The sequence below is a fragment of the Carcharhinus amblyrhynchos genome, chromosome 21, assembly GCF_965287045.1.
Source record: "Carcharhinus amblyrhynchos chromosome 21, sCarAmb.v2.hapA, whole genome shotgun sequence".
Taxonomy (NCBI): Eukaryota; Metazoa; Chordata; class Chondrichthyes; order Carcharhiniformes; family Carcharhinidae; genus Carcharhinus; species Carcharhinus amblyrhynchos.
Window position 1 is genome coordinate 50,836,585 of NC_137344.1, and position 23,561 is coordinate 50,860,145.

The window sequence follows — 23,561 nt, forward strand, 5'->3', positions numbered from 1 at the left end:
GCACCGACCCCTGGGGCACCCCACTAGTCACCAACCGCCAATCCGAATAGCACCCATTGACCCCCACTCTCTGCCTCCTATTTGACAACCAATCCTCTATCCACGCTAACACCCTACCCCCAACTCCATACTTAGTCATACTTAGCATAAAGGAAGACCACAGATTCTCCACACACAGGAGGCCATATCACCCATTGAGTCTGCCCGGACTTCTGACAGAGCATCTCACCCAGTCCCTATCTCTGAATCCCCCCTCCCCCAGCCCCAACACACCAAGGGTCAATTTAACATGGCCATTTAATCTAAACCACACATCTTTGGACTGTGGGAAGAAACCGGAGCCCCTGGAGGAAACCCATGCAGACACGGGAGAACGTGACACTCCACCCAAGGCCAGAATTGAACCTGGGTCTCTGGCGCTGTGAGGCAGCAGATAGTTGTGGTGGTTGGAGGTCAATCATCCCAGTTCCAGGACATCACTGCAGGAGTTCCTCAGGGTTAGTGTCCTAGATCCAACCATCTTCAGCTGCTTCGGCAATGGTCTTCCCTCCATCATCAGAGATGGAAATGTTTGTTGATGATTTCAGTGGTCAGTGTGTTATGATCCCAGCCAATATCACTACTGCACAAGTCAGATCCCGGAGTGTATCGACGCTAAGGCCGAGATTTTCACTCCTGATTGTGTTGGGTGGGTTTGGTGATGGGACCAAGAGCTGCAAAGTTGCTTCCTAAGCCGGTGTGAATGTATGACATGAATGTCCCCTCCCCCCTCAGTGACATTGAATGCTGGGAACATTATTTGAATACATTAACATATAATTATCAGGCCACCACAGCTGACTAACCCCCCCCCACCACAATCAAAAAAATCCATCCATGTCAGCTCGAGGACAGAACGACAGGCCTCGTGGCCTGTGCTGTGGCCTGCACCTGGCGAGCAGGTATCCCAGAGCAGCTCAGGTGAGTGCATCACTTGGGGGGATCTGGCTACATTAGGGGTACCATTCACATACACACGGGGCAGGGTAGGCGTAGGAAAATGCTTTGTTGAAATGGTGGCGTGGGCTGGTTGGGCCGAAGGGCCTGTTTCCCGTGCTGGGTTGTTCTTTGTTCTTTGTTTAATGCCCAGGTAGTGCTGGGGGGTTCCAGGGTAAACTCCTTTGCTCTCCCTATGTGCTGGGGTAGCTTTTAGAAAAAGTGACATGAATTTCTACTGATCAAGTTGCTAGTGGGGCAGGCGAATCAGAGGCCATTCCACCAGCAGAATGTCATGGGACCCATCCCTCGAAGCTTTTGTCAAAGACTCGGGCTATATGGTGGAGAAAGCTGCCATTGATGGGAGTGGCTTCAATGATGCTCTTCCTGCCCACCACTGGCCTTTTGTCAATTTCTGGGAAAATCCCATCCCAAAACCATGGAAGGCCCATTCATACGAGTCTGCTAGCGTACTTTTGACAGCAAGAATAAAATGTTTATTAGACAAGAAAAATGAACTATATCACACCAAACAAAAAGATTGGAAAAATTTCAATACAAACATCAGTAAATGAATCAAATGACACTATTCCTTCATTCCGACTATAATCTTTAGATATAGAACAAAGAACAAAGAACAAAAACAGCCTGGGAAACAGGCCCTTCGGCCCAACGAACCCGCGCCACCATTTTAACATTACCAGTCTCCCCCTCCACCCATGACCCTTATCTATGATTATGGCATTCCACATTGAGGGAAACTAATTTAGGGACAATTTATTACCTCCAATCAGCCTAATAGCACATCTTTGGGGTGTGGGAGGAAACCGGAGCACCCGGAGAAAACCCATGCAAGCACGGGGAGAATGCGCAAACTCCCACAGACACCGGCCCAAATCCATGTGTCTGCACAGCAAACAGTGATAGTCACTGAGCTGTCGTGTTGCCCAGCATCTGGTCCAGTTTAAGCGTACACTAACGACGTGAAGTACCAGGCTATTCTCGAACATCCAAGAGCAGCCCTAGTACGACCCATCGTGTGTCTGCCCCTCGTTGGACAACAAGGCGGACCGACTTAAAACCTGTGAATTAAAAGAGAAAAGAGAAAAAGAGAGAGATATATACACATTTGTAAAGCTAACATCATTCAACTTTTAATTCAGGTTTTTAAAATTAAATTCTAATTTCATCATTGACCCTAATGGGATTTGAACCCAGGTCTGCAGAATGTTACCCTAGGTCTCTGATTACTAGTCCAGTGACAATACCACTGTGCCACCACCTCTCTGCAACCAGACTGCTCACAACCTCAGCACTTTATTTGACTCCAAGATGAGCTTCCCACCACATCCTCTCCATCCCATGGATTTTAGCAAAGTGAATGTCAATGTCCCTTATGACAGACTAGTCAAAGATGTAAAAGCTTGGAGGATCCCAGGGAAAGTGGCAAGTTGGATCCAAAATTATATCAGTGGCAGGAAGCAAAGCGTTAGGATTGATGTGTGTTTTTGTGCAATGGCCAATATTCATCCTTCAAATAACGTCAAAAAAACTGATCATCTGTTAATCTCATTACTGTTTGTGGGACCTCGCTGTGTATAAATTGGCTGTCACATTTCCGATATTGTAATAGTGAGGATCGTTTCCAATATTGTTTAAAGTTTATTTATTAGTCACAAGTAGGCTTACATTAACACTGCAATGAAGTAACTGAAAATCCCCTAGTTGCCACACTCTGTCTGTTCGGGTACGCCAAGGGAGAATTTAGCATGGCCAATGCACCCTAACCCGCACATCCTTCCGACTGTGGGAGTAAACCAGAGCATCCAGAGGAAACCTACGCAGACAGGGGTAGAATGTGTGGATTTCACACAGACAGTGATCCAAATCAGAAATCAAACCCGGGTCTCTGCACTGTGAGGAAGCAGTGCTAACCACTCATTTTGCATATTGATTTTATATACTGAATATTCTAATAGTGAGGGTAGTTTCCAATATTGTAATGGTGAGGAGAGTGTAAAAATACTTCATTGGCTGTAAAGTGTTTCAGGACTTCCTTATGTTGTGTCAGGGCCACAGCGTGTGAATGAACATCTTTCAGTCTGACCCTTATTTAAAGCATGAATCAGGACTCCTCCTGAAAGCAGCTATCTGTTATCGCCAGGCCTCATGTGGGTCATCCTGACAGACCTGCCTTTATGTGTGTGTGTGTGAGTGTGCAAGTGTGTGTGTGAGTGTATGTGTGTGAGAGTGTGTCTGTGAGAGTATGTGTGTGAGAACATAGAACCCACAAGTTGCATCGATCACTTCAATACCTACTAAGCCGTAGACCTATCTATAACCCCCAGTCCCATTAAATCCCATGTACTCATCCAGAAGTCTTTTAAAAGACCCCAGCAAGTTCGCCTCCACCACCACCGATGGCAGCCGATTCCATTCACTCACCACCCTCTGAGTGAAAAACTTACCCCTGACATCTCCTCTGTACTTGCTTCCCAGCACCTTAAACCTGTGTCCTCTCGTAGCGACCATTTCAGCCCTGGGAAATAGCCTCTGAGAATCCACCCTATCTATTCCTCTCAACATTTTATAAACCTCTATCAGGTCACCTCTCAACCTTCGTCTCTCCAGGGAGAAGAGTCCCAGCTCCCTCAACCTATCTTCAGAAGGCATGCCTCCCAATCCAGGCAACATCCTTGTAAATCTCCTCTGCACTCTCACAATAGCTTCCACGTCCTTCCTATAGTGAGGCGACCAGAACTGCGCACAGTACTCCAAGTGGGGTCTGACAAGGGTCTTATAAAGTTGCAGCATTACCTCCCGACTCCTAAACTCAATCCCTCGATTAATGAAGGCCAGTACACCATACGCCTTCTTGACCACATCCTCCACCTGCAAGGCCGATTTAAGAGTCCTGTGGACCCGGACCCCAAGATCCTTCTGCTCTTCAACACAGCTAAGACTCCTACCCTTGATATTGTATTCCTTCATCCCATTGGTCCTGCCAAAATGGACCACTACACATTTATCTGCGTTGAAGTCCATCTGCCAAGAGTGTGTGTGTGAGTATGTGTGCATGTGAGAGTGTGTGTGTGTGAGAGTATGTGTGTGAGAGTGTGAATGTGAGTGAGTATGTGTGTGTGTGTGAGTGGGTGAACGTGAGTGAGTGAGTGAGTGTGTGTGTATGTGAGTGTGTGTGTGTGAGAGTATGTGTGTGAGAGTGTCTATGTGTGTGTGAGTGTGTGTGTGTGTGAGAGTTTGTGGGTGTGAGTGTGTGAGTGTGTGAATGTGAGAGTGTGTGTGGGTATGTGAGAGTGTGTGTGTGAGTATGTGTGTGAGAGTGTGTGTGTGTGTATGTGCGAGTGTGTGTATGTGAGTGTGACGTGTGTGTGTGTGTGTGTGTGTGTGTGAGTGTGACTGTGTGTGTGAGAGAGTGTGTGTTTGAGTGTGAGTGTGTGTGTCAGACTCCGTGTACTCTGAGTTACTCCCACAGTCATTGTACAGGATAGGTTGATTAGCCATGGTAAATCGCCCCTTAGTGTCAGGGGGACTAGCAGGGTAAATGCGAGGGGTTAGGGGGATAGGGGCTGGCTGGGATAGTGGTTGATGCAGACTCGATGGGCTGAATGGCACTGTAGGGATTCTATGAATGTCTGGGACAGAGGCACAACAACACATTAACATTGAACAGTCTATTGCTAGCCTGAGTGATCAGCCCCGATAGGTGAGTGTAAATTTCAGAACAATATCCCTGGATAATTGCAGCCTCAGGTTTCCTCTTGGGATTTTTGAACATGCTCCACTCCTAGCCCCGCCCCTCATTCACTCTGAATGGATGATCAGCCGCTCCAGCATTGGCCTCCAGCCCTTCGCCAAGGGCGAACACTTCAGTGGTCACGGGCATTCAGCCTCTGACCTTCGGGTAAGCATTCTCCAAGGCGGCCTTCACGACACACGACAGCGCAGAGTCACTGAGCAGAGACTGATAGCCAAGTTCCACACACATGAGGACGGTCTCAACAGGGATCTTGGGTTCATGTCGCACTATCTGTAACCCCCGTGACTTGCCTGGGTTTGCAAAACCTCACTCACTGTACTGTCTGGAGACAATACACATCTCTTTAACCTGTGATCAGTGCTCCTTCCACTCACATTGTCGGTCACTTTAGGACTGGAACAGCAAGTTAGGTGTAAAGGTTCGCATTCTAATCAGTAATCTGTAAACTGTCTGTGCTTTATATGCTCTGTCTGAGGCCAGAACTCTCCATTCACCTGACGAAGAGGGAGTCCTCTCGAAAGCTTGTGAGTTTACTATCAAATAAATCGGTTCGACTAAAACCTGGTGTTGTCAGACTTTTTGCTGTATCAATCAGCCGGGCATTGTGACATTTCAGATGGTGGGAGTGGCCACAGACTTGTTGATTATTGGCAGCATTTTCTGGTTGGGAATTAGAGTGTGTTTGTGGCATGTGTATGTGTGTGTGTGTGTGTGTGTATAGAAATGGAGAAACATAGAAAAACAGGTGCAGGAGTAGGCCATTCGGCCCATTAAGCCTGCACCACCATTCAACATGATCATGGTTGACCATACAATTTCAGTGTCCCACTCCTGCTTTCTCTCCATAACCCTTGATCCCTTTAGCCACAAGGGCCACGTTCAACTCCTCCTTGAACATATGTAACAAACTGGCCCCAACAGCTTTCTGTAGTACAGCATCCCACAGGTTCACAACTCTGAGTGAAGAAATTATTTCTAATCTCAGTCCTGAACGGCTTCCCCCTTATTCTTAGACTGTAACCCATACTACTGCACTTCAGTCATCGGGAATGTTCTTCCTGCACCCAGCCTGTCCAGTCCCGTCAGGATTTTATATGTTACTGTGAGATCCCCTTTCATTCTTCTCAATTCCAGTGAGTACAAGCCCAGTCGACCCAGTTTCTCTTCATATGTCAGACCTGCCATTCCAGGAATCAGTCTGGTGAACCTGATGGAACATGTATATGTGTGTGTGGGGTGGGGGGTTATGTAGGGGCGTGTGTGTGTGTTTGTGTGTGCACATGTCATGAGTATATATGTGTGTGTGTCTGTATGGGTGCGGGGGCATGTGAGTGGGTGGCGTGTGTGTGTGTGTTTTTGTGTGTGTGTACCTGTGTGTAGGTGACGTGCATGTTGTGATATTACGAGGGTCTAGATACTGGAGGGGTGGTATTTCTGATACTGATCCCTCCACTTTCTAGATCATATCCACCTTCATTCAACATGGTTACTGAGTGCAGCCATGCCAACCAAGATGGCCATAGAAGTCACAGGAAATGACAGATTGACGAGGAATCAACGCAAGCAAGGATCAGCTGTCCAGTCTTATCAGACCATATAAGCAGAGTTCTGAGTCTTTCTAGACTGGAAGCCTTGGGTGAAACCTAGGACTTCTGTGAGGGTCTTTGAGAGAATCACTAATAGGAAAGCCTGGCCTAAAGAACAGTGGGCTGGCATCATTGAATCATACAGTGCAGAAGAGGCTTTTTGGCCCTTTGAGTCCGCACCGATACATTAAAAACACTTGAACTCCCATCTAATCCCATCTCCAGCACTTAGTACATCATAATATTCAGAGCTATGGGCCAAGTGCTCATCCAGATACTTATTAAATTATGTGAGGCATCCCACCTCCACCACCCTCCCAGGCAGCGCATTCCTGACCGTCACCACCCTCTGGGTAAAAAAGCTTTTCCTCACATCCTCCCCAAACCTCCTTGAACCTATGTCCCCTCATGACTGACCCTTCAACTAAGGGGAAGAGCTGCTCCTTATCCATTCTGTCCGTGTCCCTCATAATCCTGTACATCTCAATCAGGTCATCCCTCAGTCTTCTCTGCTCCAGTGAAAACAACAAGAAGTCTGACAACACCAGGTCAGATTTCTAACTGTGTTTACCCCAGTCCAACGCCGGCATCTCCACACCAATGAAAACTACCCACCTTATCCTAGCCTCTCTTCATAGCTTAAATGTTCCATCCCAGGCTGCATCCTGGTGAATCTCCTCTGCGCCCCCTCCAGTGCAATCACATCCTTCCTATAATGTGGCGACCAGAGCTGCACACAGTACTCTAGCTGTGGCCTCACTAGAGTTCTATACAACTCCAGCATGACTTCCCTGCTTTCATAATCTATGCCTCGATTGAAAAAGACAAGTGTCCCATGTGCCTTTTCCATCACCCTACTAACACGGTCTTCCGCCTTCAGGGATCTGTAGACAAACACACCAAGGTCCCTCTGTTCGACAGAGCTTCTAGTGTCTGAAGCAGTGGGTTCTGAAACCCCTGCTATTGAGAGGCTTTTAAAGCAAAATAGATGAGTCTAAAATAAGGATCATAACATGCCTTATATATACCAAAAGTATCACAACGTGATTCCCATGTATATTATTTGAAAATATTGCCGTAACCATATATATAAAACCAATAGTAATGAATTTTTAACAAGTATTATAACTTTGCAATATAATTTTAAAGGTGTTTGTGAGCGTTAGCCAAAAGCAACTGCCCAACAGCATAATGGCAAAAAGCAGAACCAGACAGGTTACATTCAAATGGAACAATGAAATATAGAACTTGGTCAGTGACAGGCTTTGAAAGACCTTGCAGCTGTAAGGTACTAGTTAATTGAATGAATAAAAGGATTCAACTGCTAATTAAAATGAATAGGAGCATTCTGCTCCTTACTCTTGGCTTGTTATGGCATAGCTAGTTAGGCAGGGTGATTCCCTGACTCCCTTTGAATTCTCATAGTTTACAGGTGGCGGGAGCGAACCTTGGAGTGGCATGGTGGCAAAGTGGTTGGCACTACTGCCACAGCGCCAGGGACCTGGGTTCAATTCCTGGATTGGGTCATTGTCTGTGCGGAGCCTGCACGTTCTCCCCATGTCTGCATGAGTTTTCTCTGGTTTCCTCCCACGGTCTGAAAGACATACTGGTTAGAGTGCATTGGCCATGCGAAATTCTTCCTCAGTGTTAGAATGTAGAATCATAGAAAAAAAACTACAGCACAAATAGGCCCTTCAGCCCACAAGTTGTGCCAATCTTATCTCTACCTACTAGGCTCACCTATAATCCTCAATCCTATTAAGTCCCATGTACGCATGTAACCACTGACAACTTTAGATTGGATGTAATGTGACCAATGGGAGCAAGATGTAAGGGTCAGGTGACCCAGTAAGCCATGGAACCAATTACAGAGTGATGTAACAGTCAGCTGACCAGCTGATTCACTATGAATAAAGGACTATGTAGAATTATGGCAGCTTGAATTGGCCCAGGACAAGGCCCCAAGTTTGGAGTAATGTCTCTTTATTAAACCCTTTCTTTGATTTATAAGTTGGAGTAAATTTTGTTGTATTTTCATTAGCTGCACTTTGAAGAGTTCCTTCTGAAGAAACACCCAGCACCCAAACAGCCTGGGAGATTTTCACAGTAACTTCATTGCAGTGTTAATGTGAGTCTACTTGTGATGAATAAATAAACTTTATTTTATGAACCTCTCAGATGTGCATAAGCAGGTTGCTAAGCAATGAAAGAAAGACTTTTGGGTCCAATTAGACATTGAGTTCCCAATTATGCCAGGGGAAGAATGCTATTGGCCAAGGTAAATAATGTATGTTAATATAATTGGACTGTCCAGTTTGTGTGATAAATTGGGCAGGGAATATGAATCTTTGACAGTCAGATGTGTTCATGTGATGTAATGTTAGAGAGAAGTTGGAATCCATCCAGCCTCTCTCCCCCAGTATGTATTGGTCAAATAAAGAACGTCTTTAACTGCATACTATCACTTGCCAGTTTTGTATGAACTGAATTCAGCTCAATGCAGGACCTCCAGAGCGAAACCCGCCAGACAATTCCCCTATCAGTGTCCTACCATTCAGAGTATTTCCTTGTCAAATTACTTCTTCCAAAGTGTATCAACTCACACTTTTCAGGATTAAATTCCATCTGCCACTTATCTGCCCCATTTGATCATTCCGACTATATCTTCTTATAGCCCAAGGTACTCAGCCTCACTGTTAACCATCCAGCCAATCTTTGTGTCATCCACAAATTTACTAATCCTATGCCCCACATAGTCATCCATGTCATTTATATAAATGATGAATATAGGAGGCCTAACACTGATCCCTGTACTTCGCCACTGGACACTGGCTTCCAATCACTAAAGCAGCCTTCTTTCATCACCCTGTCTCCTACAATTTTGAATCCAGTTTATCAGACCACCCTGATTTCCATGTGCATTGCCTTCTTTACAAATGTCTCAAGTGGGACCTCGTCAGAGGCTTTGCTAAAATCCAGGCTTTGCTTCGTATCTGACTGGCGAATCACAGAAGACCTGCCATGATTTGGAGGAGGCTGCAGTTGAAGATGACCACCAGCTCTTGACATGACGGAGGGTCACCACGGCTGTGACGGCCCAACACTTCCATGCTTGGGCCTACCATTGTAACCGAGCTCACTGACGTGTGATTTGATTCATATAGCTTATAAATGTGTCCAGCCTGAGACCTTGAACTCAGCCCAGATGGTTGAGTGAATTGTGTTAAAACACTTCCTCAGAAATCTTCCCAGAGTTGTCAAACAGACAGTGAGCCAGGGCAACCATCAGATGATGGACCATGCAGTAGATTTAGTAGAGTGACTTCGGACTAGGGAAGTGCTGATAAAGCTCGGGAAATTGGAGGGAATGACCCCAGAATGCATTAAACTCAGTGCCCGCCAATGTTCTGCCTGCCGAGAAAGGGGGGCATTTTGTTTGACAATGGCCATACTGAAGAAAGCAGAGGAGAATGAGATGGACCATAAACTCATTTCTACAATTGCCAGGCCAAAGTTGGGGCTTCTAGGGTTTGGAAGATCCAAGTGGAGTATCAGAATGTGGATATCTTACTGGGCTCGGGCAGCAAGGTTCATGTGTGTCACCCCAGCAATGATTCCTCGAGATCAAATCTGTTCTCCTTCCCTGGGTGAGCCTCCACTCACTTAATAGGGGAGCTTGTATTCTACAGGACCCACAGGGAGATCTATTAATGATCCCCCATGGCCATCATAACATCCCTTTCCCTTAAGTCTATTTCTTTCCTTGCTCCTTTGGCTTAACTTTGGCTCTCCTTATTTTCCAAGTCCTTCCCAGAAAACTTCAGGGTACTTATTGATGGTTTTGTACAGTCTCCCACCCACCCAGCCTGAAGATCTCCAGCCAGTTCAGTCTGATGTGTTGGAGCCAATACCTCCCCATATAGTTGGGTCCATTGGAAGCTGAGTTGACTGCTGCCTCTAGGTCACTGGGGTTGCCATGGTGTCCTGTGTAGGTGGCCAGCCCGGCCTTTCTGCTTTCTAAGTTCAGGAGCTGAATACCAGCCCAGAGGCAATTAATATAAGTCTGCTCCCTGTTACCGGAGACCACAGCCCCTATATCCACTCCCTACTTTAATGGTGGCTATTTACCAACAACTCCATTATGGGGGCAACCTTTGGCATGGAAATGCATTGTCCCCGTTTCTGGTAATGGGCGTGCTTGCCAAGTAAGGTCCAACACTGGCCTTGGTCTCGTTTCAAAATAATACGCTTTTTTCCTGTCCCTATATCTTAGCCTTACTTGTGGTCTACACTTGCAATAGTCTGCCTTCTGGCATCTACAGTCTTCTGGAATATGATCCCTAGGAGTCTGCAGGCTGTCTGTGCCCTTCTCTTGACTGCCTAGTGATGTGATTTGGCTTCATGGCTGTAAGGGATTCTGTAATATATTATCAATCCCATCGCTCTCAGTTGAGGGATGAATGCCGCAAAAGAATCTTCCTTCCAATCAATGGACTCTGCTGTCTGATGCCCCCTGTAATTCTTTAACTCTTTTCTCTACATTCTCCAATGATAGAGCTACCTCAATAGCCTTCTTTTGATTCAAATTGGATTCTGTGAATAATCTTGTTTTGGATTGTCACATTATTGATTCCACAGGCTAGTCTATCTCGCAACATACCATTCACAAGTGGCCTGAATTCATACAGCTCTGCCAATTTTCATAGCCTGCTAAGGAATTCAGATGATGTGGAGATGCTGGTGTTGGACTGGGGTAAACACAGTAAGAAGTCCCACAACACCAGGTTAAAGTCCAACAAGTTTATCTGATAGTAATCTTACAAGCTTTCGGAAACGGTGTTCCTTCGTCAGATGATGAAGGAACATTGTTTCTGAAAGCTTGTAAGATTACTATCAAATAAACTGGTTGGACTCTAACCTGGTGTTGTGAGACTTCTTAAAGAAATTCAGTGACAGATTCTCCAGAGGTTCACCCTGCTGTGTTAAAGCAGTATCACTGAAGTATGATGGATGGTTGAATCTAGTCTACCAATTCATTAAAGGTTTTGGAGTCGGGGTATACAGGTTTTGTTGCACTGAAGGTTGAAGTATGCCATCAACAGTACCATTTTCTGCTTCTCATCCCCCTCAATGTTGTTAGCCTGTGAAGAATAACATATGCACGCTGTGTATTGAGCCCAGTCTTCTATGCTTACATTGTAGGCTACAGATTTCCCAAAAAGAGGCATTTTTCTTACAGGAGGATTACTTGTCTTGACAGTAAAGGTTGTCCAGGGGAAAGAAAAAGCTTGTTCTACTCCTTGTTGCCAGTGTAATAATCTCGCCAACACCAATCTTCCTTCAATGAGCATAGAGTGCCAGTCAGTGGCTACAGAGTACATGTCAAGCCCCAAAGACTCTCAACTCCTGGCCTGAGTGGGGCCAGCTGGTTTAAAACTGCTCCTTCCACTTTGGACGAGCATCCATGAGCCTAATAGGGGAACTCATCATCGACGAGGCCCATGGGGATATCTATTGATAATCTCCCATGGCCATCAATAACAGCAAGGATCAATTATGCAACCTAATCAGACTATATAAGCAGAGTGCTGAGTCCTGCTAAGAGAGGAAACCTTAAGGTAAAAGTTAGGAAGGTGTTGGATTCCTGTGTAGCTTACCTGATGTGTGCAAATTCACTGTCTACTTTTCCATTTTCATGACTATGAAGTAGGTTATATGTCATCACATGGGTTAATTAATTAATACTAATCGGATTGGACTTCTGGATATCTATATTGAGTCTTAGAACCCTGTCTATCACATGACCAATACCATGTGACATCATGGTGTGTGTGTGTGTGTGCGCACGGGCAGGATCATTAAAGGCCCCTTCTTGAGGGCACAGACCATAATTAAGGTTTATTGTTTGGTGTTAGGAACATGTGACACATGTTCTTTGAGCCACCATGGTTCAATTTATCTACACATTCACCTCAATCACTGAATGTGGCAGCTATGGGGCGGAGGGGAGGGGGGGATAAGCTGAGTGGAATATAGGATGGAGGTTTGGGGAAGGGAGAGGGGGAGAGGGAGGGAGGAGGGGAGGGAAGGCTGTCATTATATGTGAGCTAATTATTTTCCAACCTGTTTGTTTCTCTTGTGAGTCACAGCTCGTGAGATGACCACTGCAGTTCCAAACTGCAGAAAGGTCCTCTTCAACCTCTTGTAGCGAGTCCTGTTGTGGATAAATTAACGTATGGTGTTAGAGAATGGTACAGTCGATACACAGAACTCGTTTCCCATGGCTGTAAAAACTAATAACTGGGGTCAAAAGGTAAATTTTGTATTCCCAGATTAGTGATTACCAAATCTATATTAGTCCTGTGGGGACGTCCACATCTTCAAAAAAGTACATCACTTCAGACCTGAGCTAACTTCATCAGGACTTTTAATGGAATGCAAACTGTGTTGCTGCTCTCTTAGGAATCTTTAATCAGTGTAAGGAAAACCGGATCAGTAGATCATCGGTGACCAGTTCACTGAGTTAGTCATTTACAACAGTGAGACACAGTAGGGCACTTTGAGGAAAGGCAGGTTGGGACTGTACCAGCAGACACAGTCACTGATGTCCAACATCAAGACTAAGAGCAATCTGAAATTGAATTGACTTGGAGATGTTCTCAGCTGGTTCCTTGTGCTCACTTGCAAAGCAGGGAGGGGCTGTGATAGAATAGGTAGAATCCCTACAGTGCAGAAGGAGGCCATTCAGCCCATCAGGTCTGCACCGACCACAATCCCACCCAGGCTGTACCCCCATATCCCTATGTATTTACCCACTAATCCCTCTAACCTACGCATCTCACAACTCTAAGAGGCAATTTTTAGCATGGCCAATCAACCTAACCTGCACATCTTTGAACTATGGGAGAAAACCGGAACACCTGGAGGAAACCCACGCAGACACGAAGTGAACGTGCAAACTCCACTCAGATAGTGACTCAAGCCAGGAATCAAACCCAGGTCCCTGGAGATATGAAGTAGCAGTGCTAACCACTGTGCTACTGTGCCGCACAAATAAGTGATAGGTGGTTGTGTTCTCCGATTTCAACAACTTGTTCCAAAGCTCCTGCTATTGCATCCCATCACTTTGTATGTAAAATGTGTATTATTCATCCCAGGGGATTAAGGGAAGGGAATTCAACCCACTGCAACAGCACTCTGTGACCTGTGTTGTACAGCAAACTAGTGCCACAAGTCACTTGCTCAGTAACATTTCTGTTACCCCTGATAAGGCCATTTCCGACTTGTGGCACCTACCTCTCGGTAGTTACCAATCAAAGATATGTATATGTTCAGCGAGTGGACAAGGAGTGGTCGGAGGATTAGAAAAACAGGAGTTTTTTTAAGGTGAGAAGTTGGTAAATATTAGTATCAGAGGGAGTTTGGGGGTGGGGATTAACATGCAAGTAGATTAAGCAATTAGGAAAACAAATGTCTAAATTAGCCATTGTTACACCGGGGTTACAGGATCAAAATAAGAAAGTGTAGTTGAAATCATACAGTTCTGTGTAGATATTCAATTTCCTTATCTAAGGAAATATATACTTGCTTCAAAGGGTATTTAACAAAGCTTCATTAGATTGATTCCTGGCCTGAGTGTTGTTCCATGGGAGAGATTGAGTAGGACATAGACCTGTATTCTCAGAAGAATGATCCAGTGAAACATTTAAAATTTTTAGTGTTTGAGGCTTTTTCACTGGCTAGAGAGCTAAGATCATAATCTGTTGATGAGGGATCAGCTATTTAGGACTGAGATAATGAGAAATTTCATTACTTAAAGGAATGTGAACTTTGGAATGCTCTACATTACAGAACTGTGAATGGTGAGTTGTTGAGCATATTTAAAGCTAAGATCGATACTTGGACAGTAAAGAAATCAAGGGTTGTGATGTTTAGAACAAAGAACAAAGAACAAAACACAACACAGCCCGGGAAACAGGCCCTTCGGCCCAACGAGCCCGCACCGCCATTTTAACATTACGAGTCCCCCCTCCACCCATGACCCTTGTCTATGCTTATGGTATTCCACATTGAGGGAAGACTAGTTTAGGGACAATTTTTTACACCAATCAGCCTAACAGCACATCTTTGGGGTGTGGGAGGAAACCGGAGCACCCAGAGAAAACCCACGCAAGCACGGGGAGAATGCGCAAACTCCCACAGACACTGGCCCAAATCCATGTGTCTGCACAGCAAACAGTGATGGTCACTGAGCTGTCATGTTGCCCAGTAGGAGAGATATTATCACTGGACTATGGGTGGCACAGTGGGTTAGCACTGCTGCTTCACAGCTCCAGGGACCTGGGTTCGATTCCCGGCTCGGGTCACTGTCTGTGTGGAGTTTGCACATTCTCCTCGTGTCTGAGTGGATTTCTTCCGGTTTCTCCCACAGTCCAAAGATGTGCGGGTTAGGTTGATTGCCCGTGCTAAAATTGCCCCTTAGTGTCCTGAAATGCTTAGGTTAGAGGTATTAGTGGGTAAAATATGTGGGGATCGGGCCCGGGTAGGATTGTGGTTAGTGCAGACGATGGACTTCCTGTCATTAGGTAGTCCTATCAGTTCATTGCCGATGGCCTTTATCAGCCAAACTAACAGGTTCTTGGCCCCAGCCGTCACTGGCTGATCTTTAACCTTCATTCCACATTCCTGCAGTTTTTTTCCCTTTATTCTTTCACAGGATGTGGGTGTGGCTGACAAGGCCACATTTGTTTTCTATCCCTAATTGAACAGGCTTGCTAGGCCATTGCACATTAAAAAGGACAGACTCATTGTTGTGGGTCTGGATGACATGTTGGGCCGATCAGGTAGATTTCTTTCCCTAAAGGATATTAGCAAGCCAGATGGGTTTTTATGATAATGGTTTCTTGGTCACAATTACTAAAACTAGCTTCTAATAAAATCAACCTGGAATTAGTTGAGTTAAAATTCCAATTTGAGCCCATGTCCCCAGAGCATTAACCTGGGCCTCTAGATTATCATAGAACCGTAAAGTGCAGAAATAGGCCCTTCGGCCCATCGAGTCTGCACTGACCACAATCCTACCCAGGCCCTATCCCCACATCCATACATATTTTACCCGCTAATCCTCTAACCTAAACATCTTAGGACACTAAGGGGCAATTTTAGTACGGCCAATCAACCTAACCCGCACATCTTTGGACTGTGGGAGGAAACCGGAGTACCCGGAGGAAACCCATGCAGACACAAGGAGAACGTGCAAACTCCACACCGACAGTGACCCGAGCCGGGAATCAAACCCAGGTCCCTGGAGCTGTGAAGCAGCAGTGCTAACCACTGTGCCACCCATTATTAGTCCAGTGATGATATCTCTCCTAAACATCACAACCCTTGATTTCTTTATTGTCCAAGTATCGATCTTAGCTTTAAATATGCTCAACAACTCACCATTCACATTTCTGTAATGTAGAGCATTCCAAAGTTCACATTCCTTTAAGTAATGAAATTTCTCATTATCTCAGTCCTAAATAGCTGATCCCTCATCAACAGATTACAATCTTAGCTCTCTAGCCAGTGAAAAAGCCTCAAATACTGAAAATTTTAAATGTTTCACTGGATCATTCTTCTGAGAATACAGGTCTATATCCTACTCAATCTCTCCCATGGAACAACACTCAGGCCAGGAATCAATCTAATGAAGCTTTGTTAAATACTCTTTGAAGCAAGTATATATTTCCTTAGATAAGGAGATTGAATATCTACACAGAATGATGGATCAGACTTGAGGGGTCAAATATTTCTATTCCTTATATCACTTTTGTAAGGCTGACTGTCAGTGATGGCTGGGGCCAAGAACCTGTCAGTTTGGCTGATAAAGGCCATTGTCAATGAACTGATAGGAGGCCCTAACGACAGGAAGTCCATCATCCTTCAGTTGAGTGTCACTGCCTCAAAGGCAATTGAATATTTGCACACATCCAGCTTGTAGACGGTGCAGAATAATCTGACCTGGCCTGATGTCTCCTGATGTGAGATTGAAGAACGATTATCTTCTGTCTGAAGTTCTGGAAATTCTTCCTGTTGATGAAGCCGCGGATGTTTTTCTGAATGGTGAGAGCTGCCCAGTTCTGGGTCTTCCTCCAACAATTTTCCAACTGATTAAAAATCTTCTTCTTCAGGAACACCTGAGGAGATAATAGACAGAGTGCCATTAAACAGTCTCAATATATCCCAAGGGATTCATCTCACTCTCTGTCTCTGCTACTCTGTGGCTTTCAGTCTCTTGTAAGGAATTTTTATTATCTATTTTACCATTCTTCCCCTGAAATATCCCACTCAGTGCGCCCCCCAATATATCCCACAGCCCTCCAGTGTGTCCCCCCTATATATATCCTATTATTCCCCAACTTTGCATAACCCAAATTCTCCAGTATGTACGCTCTATGAAGCCTCTGTGTATCCCAATGATCCCTGATAGATATACACTATATATTAAAGTATGCATTCTCTGTATATCTTGATGTTATCCAAGGTGACTGGTTAGGATCTCAGTATCTTCCAATGCATACCATCAAACCATTCCTCAGTTCCTGATAATTACCTCACTGTTTACCAATACATAATTCCACTGCAAGTCTCAATTACCTTGGTGCGTCCAAGCTGATAGGAGCCCAAAGTTCCTTCAGTCATCTTCTCCAGAATGGAGGAACAAAGTTCCATGTCTGAGAAGTTCTCCAAATTCCACCTCAGTAAAATGCTGTACCTGCAGCAGGGATACAAAAGCACACAGAGGTTGGAGGACAGGCGGGGTGAGGGAGTAGCACATTTCCCCAAACAACTGGTACCGTTGTTTAAAAAGGGTAGGAGGGATAACCCGGGTAACTATAGGCCGGTGAGTTTGATGTCAGTGGTAGGCAAGTTGATGGAGAGGATTCTTAGGGATAGGATGTATGAGCACTTAAAGCGTTGCGATCTGATTAAGGATACGCAGCATGGCTTTGTAAAGGGGAAGTCTTGCCTTATGAATCTAGTAGAAATTATTGAGGAGGTGACAAAAACAGTCAACGAAGGACAAGCCGTTGATGTTGTCTATATGGATTTCAGTAAGGCGTTTGACAAAGTCCCTCATGGTAGGTTGGTAGAAAAGATTAAGGCTCATGGGATACGAGGCCAGGTATCTAGATGGGTGGAGAACTGGCTTGCTAAGAGGAGACAGAGAGTAGTAGTGGAGGGGTCCTTTTCTAGCTGGAGGTCTGTCACTAGTGGTGTGCTGCAGGGCTCAGTACTGGGACCTCTTCTCTTTGTAGTGTATATAAATGACTTGGAAGGGGGAGAAGGTGGTGTGATCAGCAAATTTGCTGATGACACCAAGATGGCTGGATTGGCGGGCAGTGAGGAGCAGTGTCTGGCAATACAACGGGATATAGATAGGCTGGAATATTGGGCAGATATATGGCAAATGGAGTTTAATCCAGATAAATGTGAGGTGATGCATTTTGGCCGGAATAATGTAGGGGGGAGTTATATGATAAAGGGTAAGCCTATAAAGAGTATAGAAACGCAGCGAGACCTGGGGGTGCGAGTGCACAAGTCTTTGAAGGTGGCAGTACAAGTGGAGAAGGTTGTGAAGAAAGCCTATGGTATGTTAGCCTTTATAGAAAGGGGTATAGAATATAAGAGCTGGAGTCTAATGTTGCAGTTGTATAGAATGTTGGTTAGGCTGCATTTAAAGTACTGTGTCCAGTTCTGGTCGCCTTACTACCGGAAGGACGTGGAGACTCTGGAGAGAGTGCAGAGGAGGTTTACCAGGATGTTGCCTGGTATGGAAGGACTGGGTTATGAGGAAAGATTGAGCAAATTGGGGCTGTTTTCCCTTGAAAGATGGCGACTGAGGGGGGATCTAATAGAGGTATATAAGATTATGAAGGGTATAGATAGAGTAAACAGAGGTAAGCTATTTCCTATGTTAGAGACACACAGTACGACGGGCCATGAGCTTAAGGTGAGGGGGGAGAGGTATAACACAGATATTAGAGGGAGGTTTTTCACACAGAGGGTAGTGGGGGTATGGAATGCTCTGCCAAGTAAGGTGGTGGAAGCAGACATGCTGGAGTTGTTTAAGAGTAACTTAGACAGGCACATGAGTGGGTTGGAGATGGGAGGATATAGGAGATTGTTTTAAATAAGGTTCATTAGCATTGGGGCATCCCTGGTAATGTATAAGGATGTGGTATGATAATAATGTTTTTCTCTTTTAATTCACAGGTTTTAAGTCGGTCCACCTTGTTGTCCAACGAGGGACATACACGCGATGGGTCTTACTTGGGCTGCTCTTGAATGTTCGAGAGTAGCCTAGTGCTTCACGTCGTTAGTGTGTGCTTAAACTGGACCAGATGCTGGGCAACACGACAGCTCAGTGACTATCACTGTTTGCTGTGCAGACACATGGATTTGGGCCGGTGTCTGTGGGAGTTTGCGCATTCTCCCCGTGCTTGCGTGGGTTTCCTCCGGGTGCTCCGGTTTCCTCCCACACCCCAAAAATGTGCTGTTGGGCTGATTGGAAGTAATAAATTGTCCCTAAATTAGTTTCCCTTAATGTGGATTGCTATAAAACAATAGATAAGGGTCATGGGTGGAGGGGGGAGACTGGTAATGTTAAAATGGCGGAGCGGGCTCGTTGGGCCAAAGGGCCTGTTTCCCGGCTGTTTTTGTTCTTTGTTCTTTGATATCTTTTCTCAAAATTCTGCTGGGTATCTCAGTGATTGAGAATTGTATTTTGTAAAAGCCACCATTGATATTGGTGAGTTAACACTGCTGTTCCCACCCACCACTGGCCTTTGCCAATTTCTGGAAAAACCTTGCCCTAAATGTGTAAACACCAAAATAGAATCATAGAATCCGTACCGTGCAGAAGAGGCCATTCAAGCCCATCAACTCTGCACCAACTCTGTTGCCACATAGCACCAGGGACCTAGGTTTGATTCCTGGGTCGGGTCACTGTCTGTGCAGAGTTTGCTGTCTCTGCGTGGGTTTCCTCCGGCTGGCCCTGTTTCCTCCCAAAATCCCAAAGACGTGCTGGCTAGGTACATTGACTATGTTAAATTTTCCCTCAGTGTACTTGAACAGACGTCAGAGTAACTTAATTGCAGTGTTAATGTAAGCCTACTTGCGGCACTAATAAATCAACTTAAACTGACTTAAACTAGCCCCCAGGCCCCCTCGCTACCCTATCCCCATAACCCCACACATGTACCATGACTAATCCATCAAGCCTACACACCTTGGGACACTAAAGAGCAATTTTGCATGGCCAATGCATCTAACCTGCCCATCTTTGGACTGTGGGAGGAAACTGGAGCACCTGGAGGAAACCCACGTAGACACGGGGAGAATGTGCAGACTCGACACAGACAGTGACCCAAGGCCAGAAGCAATCTGGATCCCTGGCACTGTGAGGCAGCAATGCTAACCACTGTGCCAACCTAATGTCATTGAACAAAGGGATATCCAATTACCCCAATCCACAGGTACAATAAAAAGATCAAAAAAGGTGTAATTGGTAGTTGGGTAACATCATAAGGGGTACAGGACAGAATCACATGAGTGGTTAGAAAAGTAATGAAGGATGAAGAGTTGTCCTGGTGTCCTGACCATCAAATATCCCAAAATCAACATTTCCAAAAAACACAATGGTCAGAATGTTCCGCTGTTCCGGCATGTGGACAATCTGAGATTGTTTGAGAGGACTTCAGGCTCACACCCCGTGTCAGCGCGCACTTGTGTGATATTTCAGTCATCTGACATACACAGGAGTCAGAAGCACGTCCATTGACAATCCAGCAGGAAACTTAATCCATTCAGGGGCCAAATGAAAGAAGTTTGATGTGGCCTGTCTGCTTTTATAGGGAAAGGAAAAGAGGGATGAGAGAAAGAACTAAATAGATAAATTAAATGTGTATACACAGTGTCTTTTCATGACCTCAGCATGTCCCAAGGTATTCAGTAGTCCCTGTCATTACGCAAATGTAACTGTTCTGCTGCTTACAAGCAACAAATGACCTGATGGACGAGATATTGGCTGGAATTTTATACCTGTTGGGTGGGCCCAGTGGCCTTTCCAGTTTAGCTGTAATCTCAAATGTCTGGGCTGAAATAAAATTTAAAGATATGTCCAGGGACTTAGATTTGCTTTGAATGTGCTGCTGAATACTGTCCCCTTGAAGGAGCACATTAGGAATGCCAGCCCATACCATCCCTTTACAGTGCCCTTCCTTTCCTGGGCAGCACTCAGCCCTTCCCAGTGAGTGCCTCATGCTGGTTGCCCGCTAACTGGACAGTCAGGGTGAGATCAAGTGTTGGGGCCTCTCATGGGCAGGAGCACATTTCATGCCTGCTTCTGGGTCCGCCCAACAGGTAAAAAATTCTGGCCAGTATCTCGTCCATCAGGTCATTTGTTGCTTTGTAAGCAGCAGAACAGTTACATTTGCATAATGATAGGGACTACTGAATACCTTGGGACATGCTGCGGTCATGAAAACACACTGTGTATATACATTCAATTTATTTATTTAGTTCTTTCTCTAATCCCTCTTTTCTTTTTTCTATTTTCCTCTTAATGGTGGTTCTTTGGCCTTATCCTACATACTCTACATTCTGAAATTCTACTGTGGATGAGACAGTGGAGATAGATGGGACTGGAAAGTCCGGTCGGGAGAGGTATTTGGAAGTTTGGAATTCAGTCTCTGCCCAGGTTTCAATATGGTTCCAATCTGATTGAATTGGGATAGGCGCTCCCTGAAGCTAATCCCTTCCATCCATCCGAAGATCTGGGCCTGGCAGCATGATATCCAGGTCAGTGTGAGCAATGACACAGCAGTCCCTAATGCCTGATTCCCAGTGCTGGTTAATTAGCTGTCCTTGGGAAGGTGAGAATGGCAACATTTTAAGAGAGAATTTCAACAGCACCTTCCAAACCTGTGACTGCTACCACCAAGAAGGACAACAGCAGCAGATATTGGTGTAACAAATTGTCCCTAAATTAGTCTTCCCTCAATGTGGAATACCATAAGCAGAGGCAAAGGTCATGGGTGGAGGGGGGACTCATAATGTTAAAATGGCGGCGCGGGCTCGTTGGGCCGAAGGGCCTGTTTCCCAGGCTGTTTTTGTTCTTTGTATATATGGGAACACTACCACCTGGAGACTTCTTCCAAATCACAAACCATCCTGACTTTGAAATATATTGGTCGTTTCTTCACAGTCACTGGGTCAAAATCCTGGAATTCCCGCCCTAACAGCACTGTAGGGGTTTCTGCATCACATGGACAGCAGAGGTTCAAGAAGGCAGCTCACCACCACATTCTCAAGGGCAATTAAAGGGGCAATAAGTGCTGGGCTAGCCAGCGACGCCCACATCTCGGGAAAGAATTTTAAACATTTTAGAAGAAAAGATTATCTTTGGTCACAAAGTATCGATCTGATTTGCTGACTCCACCAAGCCAATAGCACAATCAGCTCACCACTTGACAACACCAATGCAGGAAGCAAAATATGTAGAAGTGTACCTGCTGATAAAATCCGGGAATGGAATTCTGATAGGATAGCCTTCCTTCTGAATGTGGATTACCTCCATGATACCAGAGTGTCTGAGTTGGGCACCAACGCACTCTACATCAAAGTGGCCAGGGATCTGTCATACACAACCATTAAAGGAGCAATGAAATCAAAGTAGAAAATAACATTAAACAAACACTAGCATCATCCTGTGCTGTCCCTGCATTCCCCAGTCACCTCCTGCATGTTAACACATGTTCCCAGAGTAGCTGGAAGCTGATTACAGTCAGCCAGTCAGTGCAAACATGAACTGTCCAATATCTCAGCTGTTTAATCTAAATAAAGGAATCAGTCAGACATGCTGACAGAACTTACAGAATACTGAGAGGCCTAGGTAGAGTGGACACGCAGAGGCTGTTTCCATTAGTGGCAGAGACACAACTTCAGAGTGAACGGATGCTCCTCTAAAACTGAGATGAGGAGGAATTTTTTCAGCCAGAAGGTGGTGGCTCTGTGGAACTCATTGCCAGAAGGCTATGGAGGCCAGATCATTGAGTCATTAAGGCAGAGATGGATAGGTTCTTGATCAATAAGTGGATCAAGGGTTACAGGGAGAAGGCAGGATATCCTCCGCCAGGTTAGCGTGAGTGATGAGACAATAGTCCCTAGTAAAGTTTATTTATTAGTCACAAGTATGCTTACTGCAATGAAGTTACTGTGAAATTCCCTTGGTCACCACAGTCTGGCACCTGTTTGGGTCATGCACTTACTGTCTGATTCCCAGTGCTGATTAATTAGGTGTCCTTGGGTAGGTGAGGATAATGGGAATGAAAATCATATCAGCCATGATTGAATGGTGGAGCAGACTCGATAGACTGAATGGCCTAATTCTGCTCCTCTATCAACTTACAACTAATGTAAGTTGTACATTAATATTGACAGTTTTAAGGGGAGGCATTGACGGTTGAGAGAGAAGGGAATAGAGGAACTGGAGTCATGAGACCTTCCTTCTCCATGCTGAGTTAAAAAGGGATATTTATTCTATTGTGTACTGGAGATGTGAAATGCGAGACAGACTTTGTTATAAATGAATGGAGCCTTATTAATGCTGCGAGATTTCTTCCATGCTGCTTCTTCTCTCTGTTTCCACACCAGGTCTATCACATAATTTCCAATACATTCATTTATACAGCACAGTTTCAGTAAGCTGATGGGAATAAATACAAATATATAAAATTTGCTTCGCCACTCCCCCCATCTTAAACTGAACATCCTCAAACAAGTTCAAAACAAGTTCACAATGAATAATAGTCAGTATGTCAGGTGGTCTGCCGGTTGTCCTCTGGGAATGGCTGATGGCGAACATCTTTATCCTTGCATTAGCGATTGGTTCTTTGCTGTAGTATGTGTGTGGTATTCTGGTAGACCAACAAAAATCTGAGAAGACATTTGATGAGCAAACCTTTGTTGCTTGCAAGGTGTGTTTCAGAGTTTGGATGAGGCATCCTGCTAGTCCATTAATAGCAGGGTGATATGGTGTGGATTTAATATGTTGAATAATGTTTTCTTGTAGGAAGTTCTCAAATTTCTGAGAGACAGATTGAGGTCCGTTACCAGCTGTTCAGGAAATCCAAGGCAATTAAATACTTCTAGCTTCTTGATAGTTTTCTTAGATG

At 45.0% G+C, this 23,561-nt stretch overlaps 1 protein-coding gene across 1 annotated transcript in view; it reads right to left on the reverse strand.

Annotated features, from left to right (window-relative positions):
- The window catches only part of myo15b (myosin XVB), a 322,763-nt gene that overhangs the window by 189,101 nt on the left and 110,101 nt on the right, over positions 1–23,561 (reverse strand). Inside the window, exons 20-24 of the mRNA XM_080209162.1 lie at positions 21,897–22,021; positions 16,981–17,098; positions 16,345–16,520; positions 12,463–12,553; positions 2,034–2,057 (exon numbers count right to left, since the gene is read on the reverse strand). Coding sequence (XP_080065288.1) covers positions 2,034–2,057; positions 12,463–12,553; positions 16,345–16,520; positions 16,981–17,098; positions 21,897–22,021 — 534 coding nt within the window. The remainder of the gene's footprint in view (positions 1–2,033; positions 2,058–12,462; positions 12,554–16,344; positions 16,521–16,980; positions 17,099–21,896; positions 22,022–23,561) is intronic.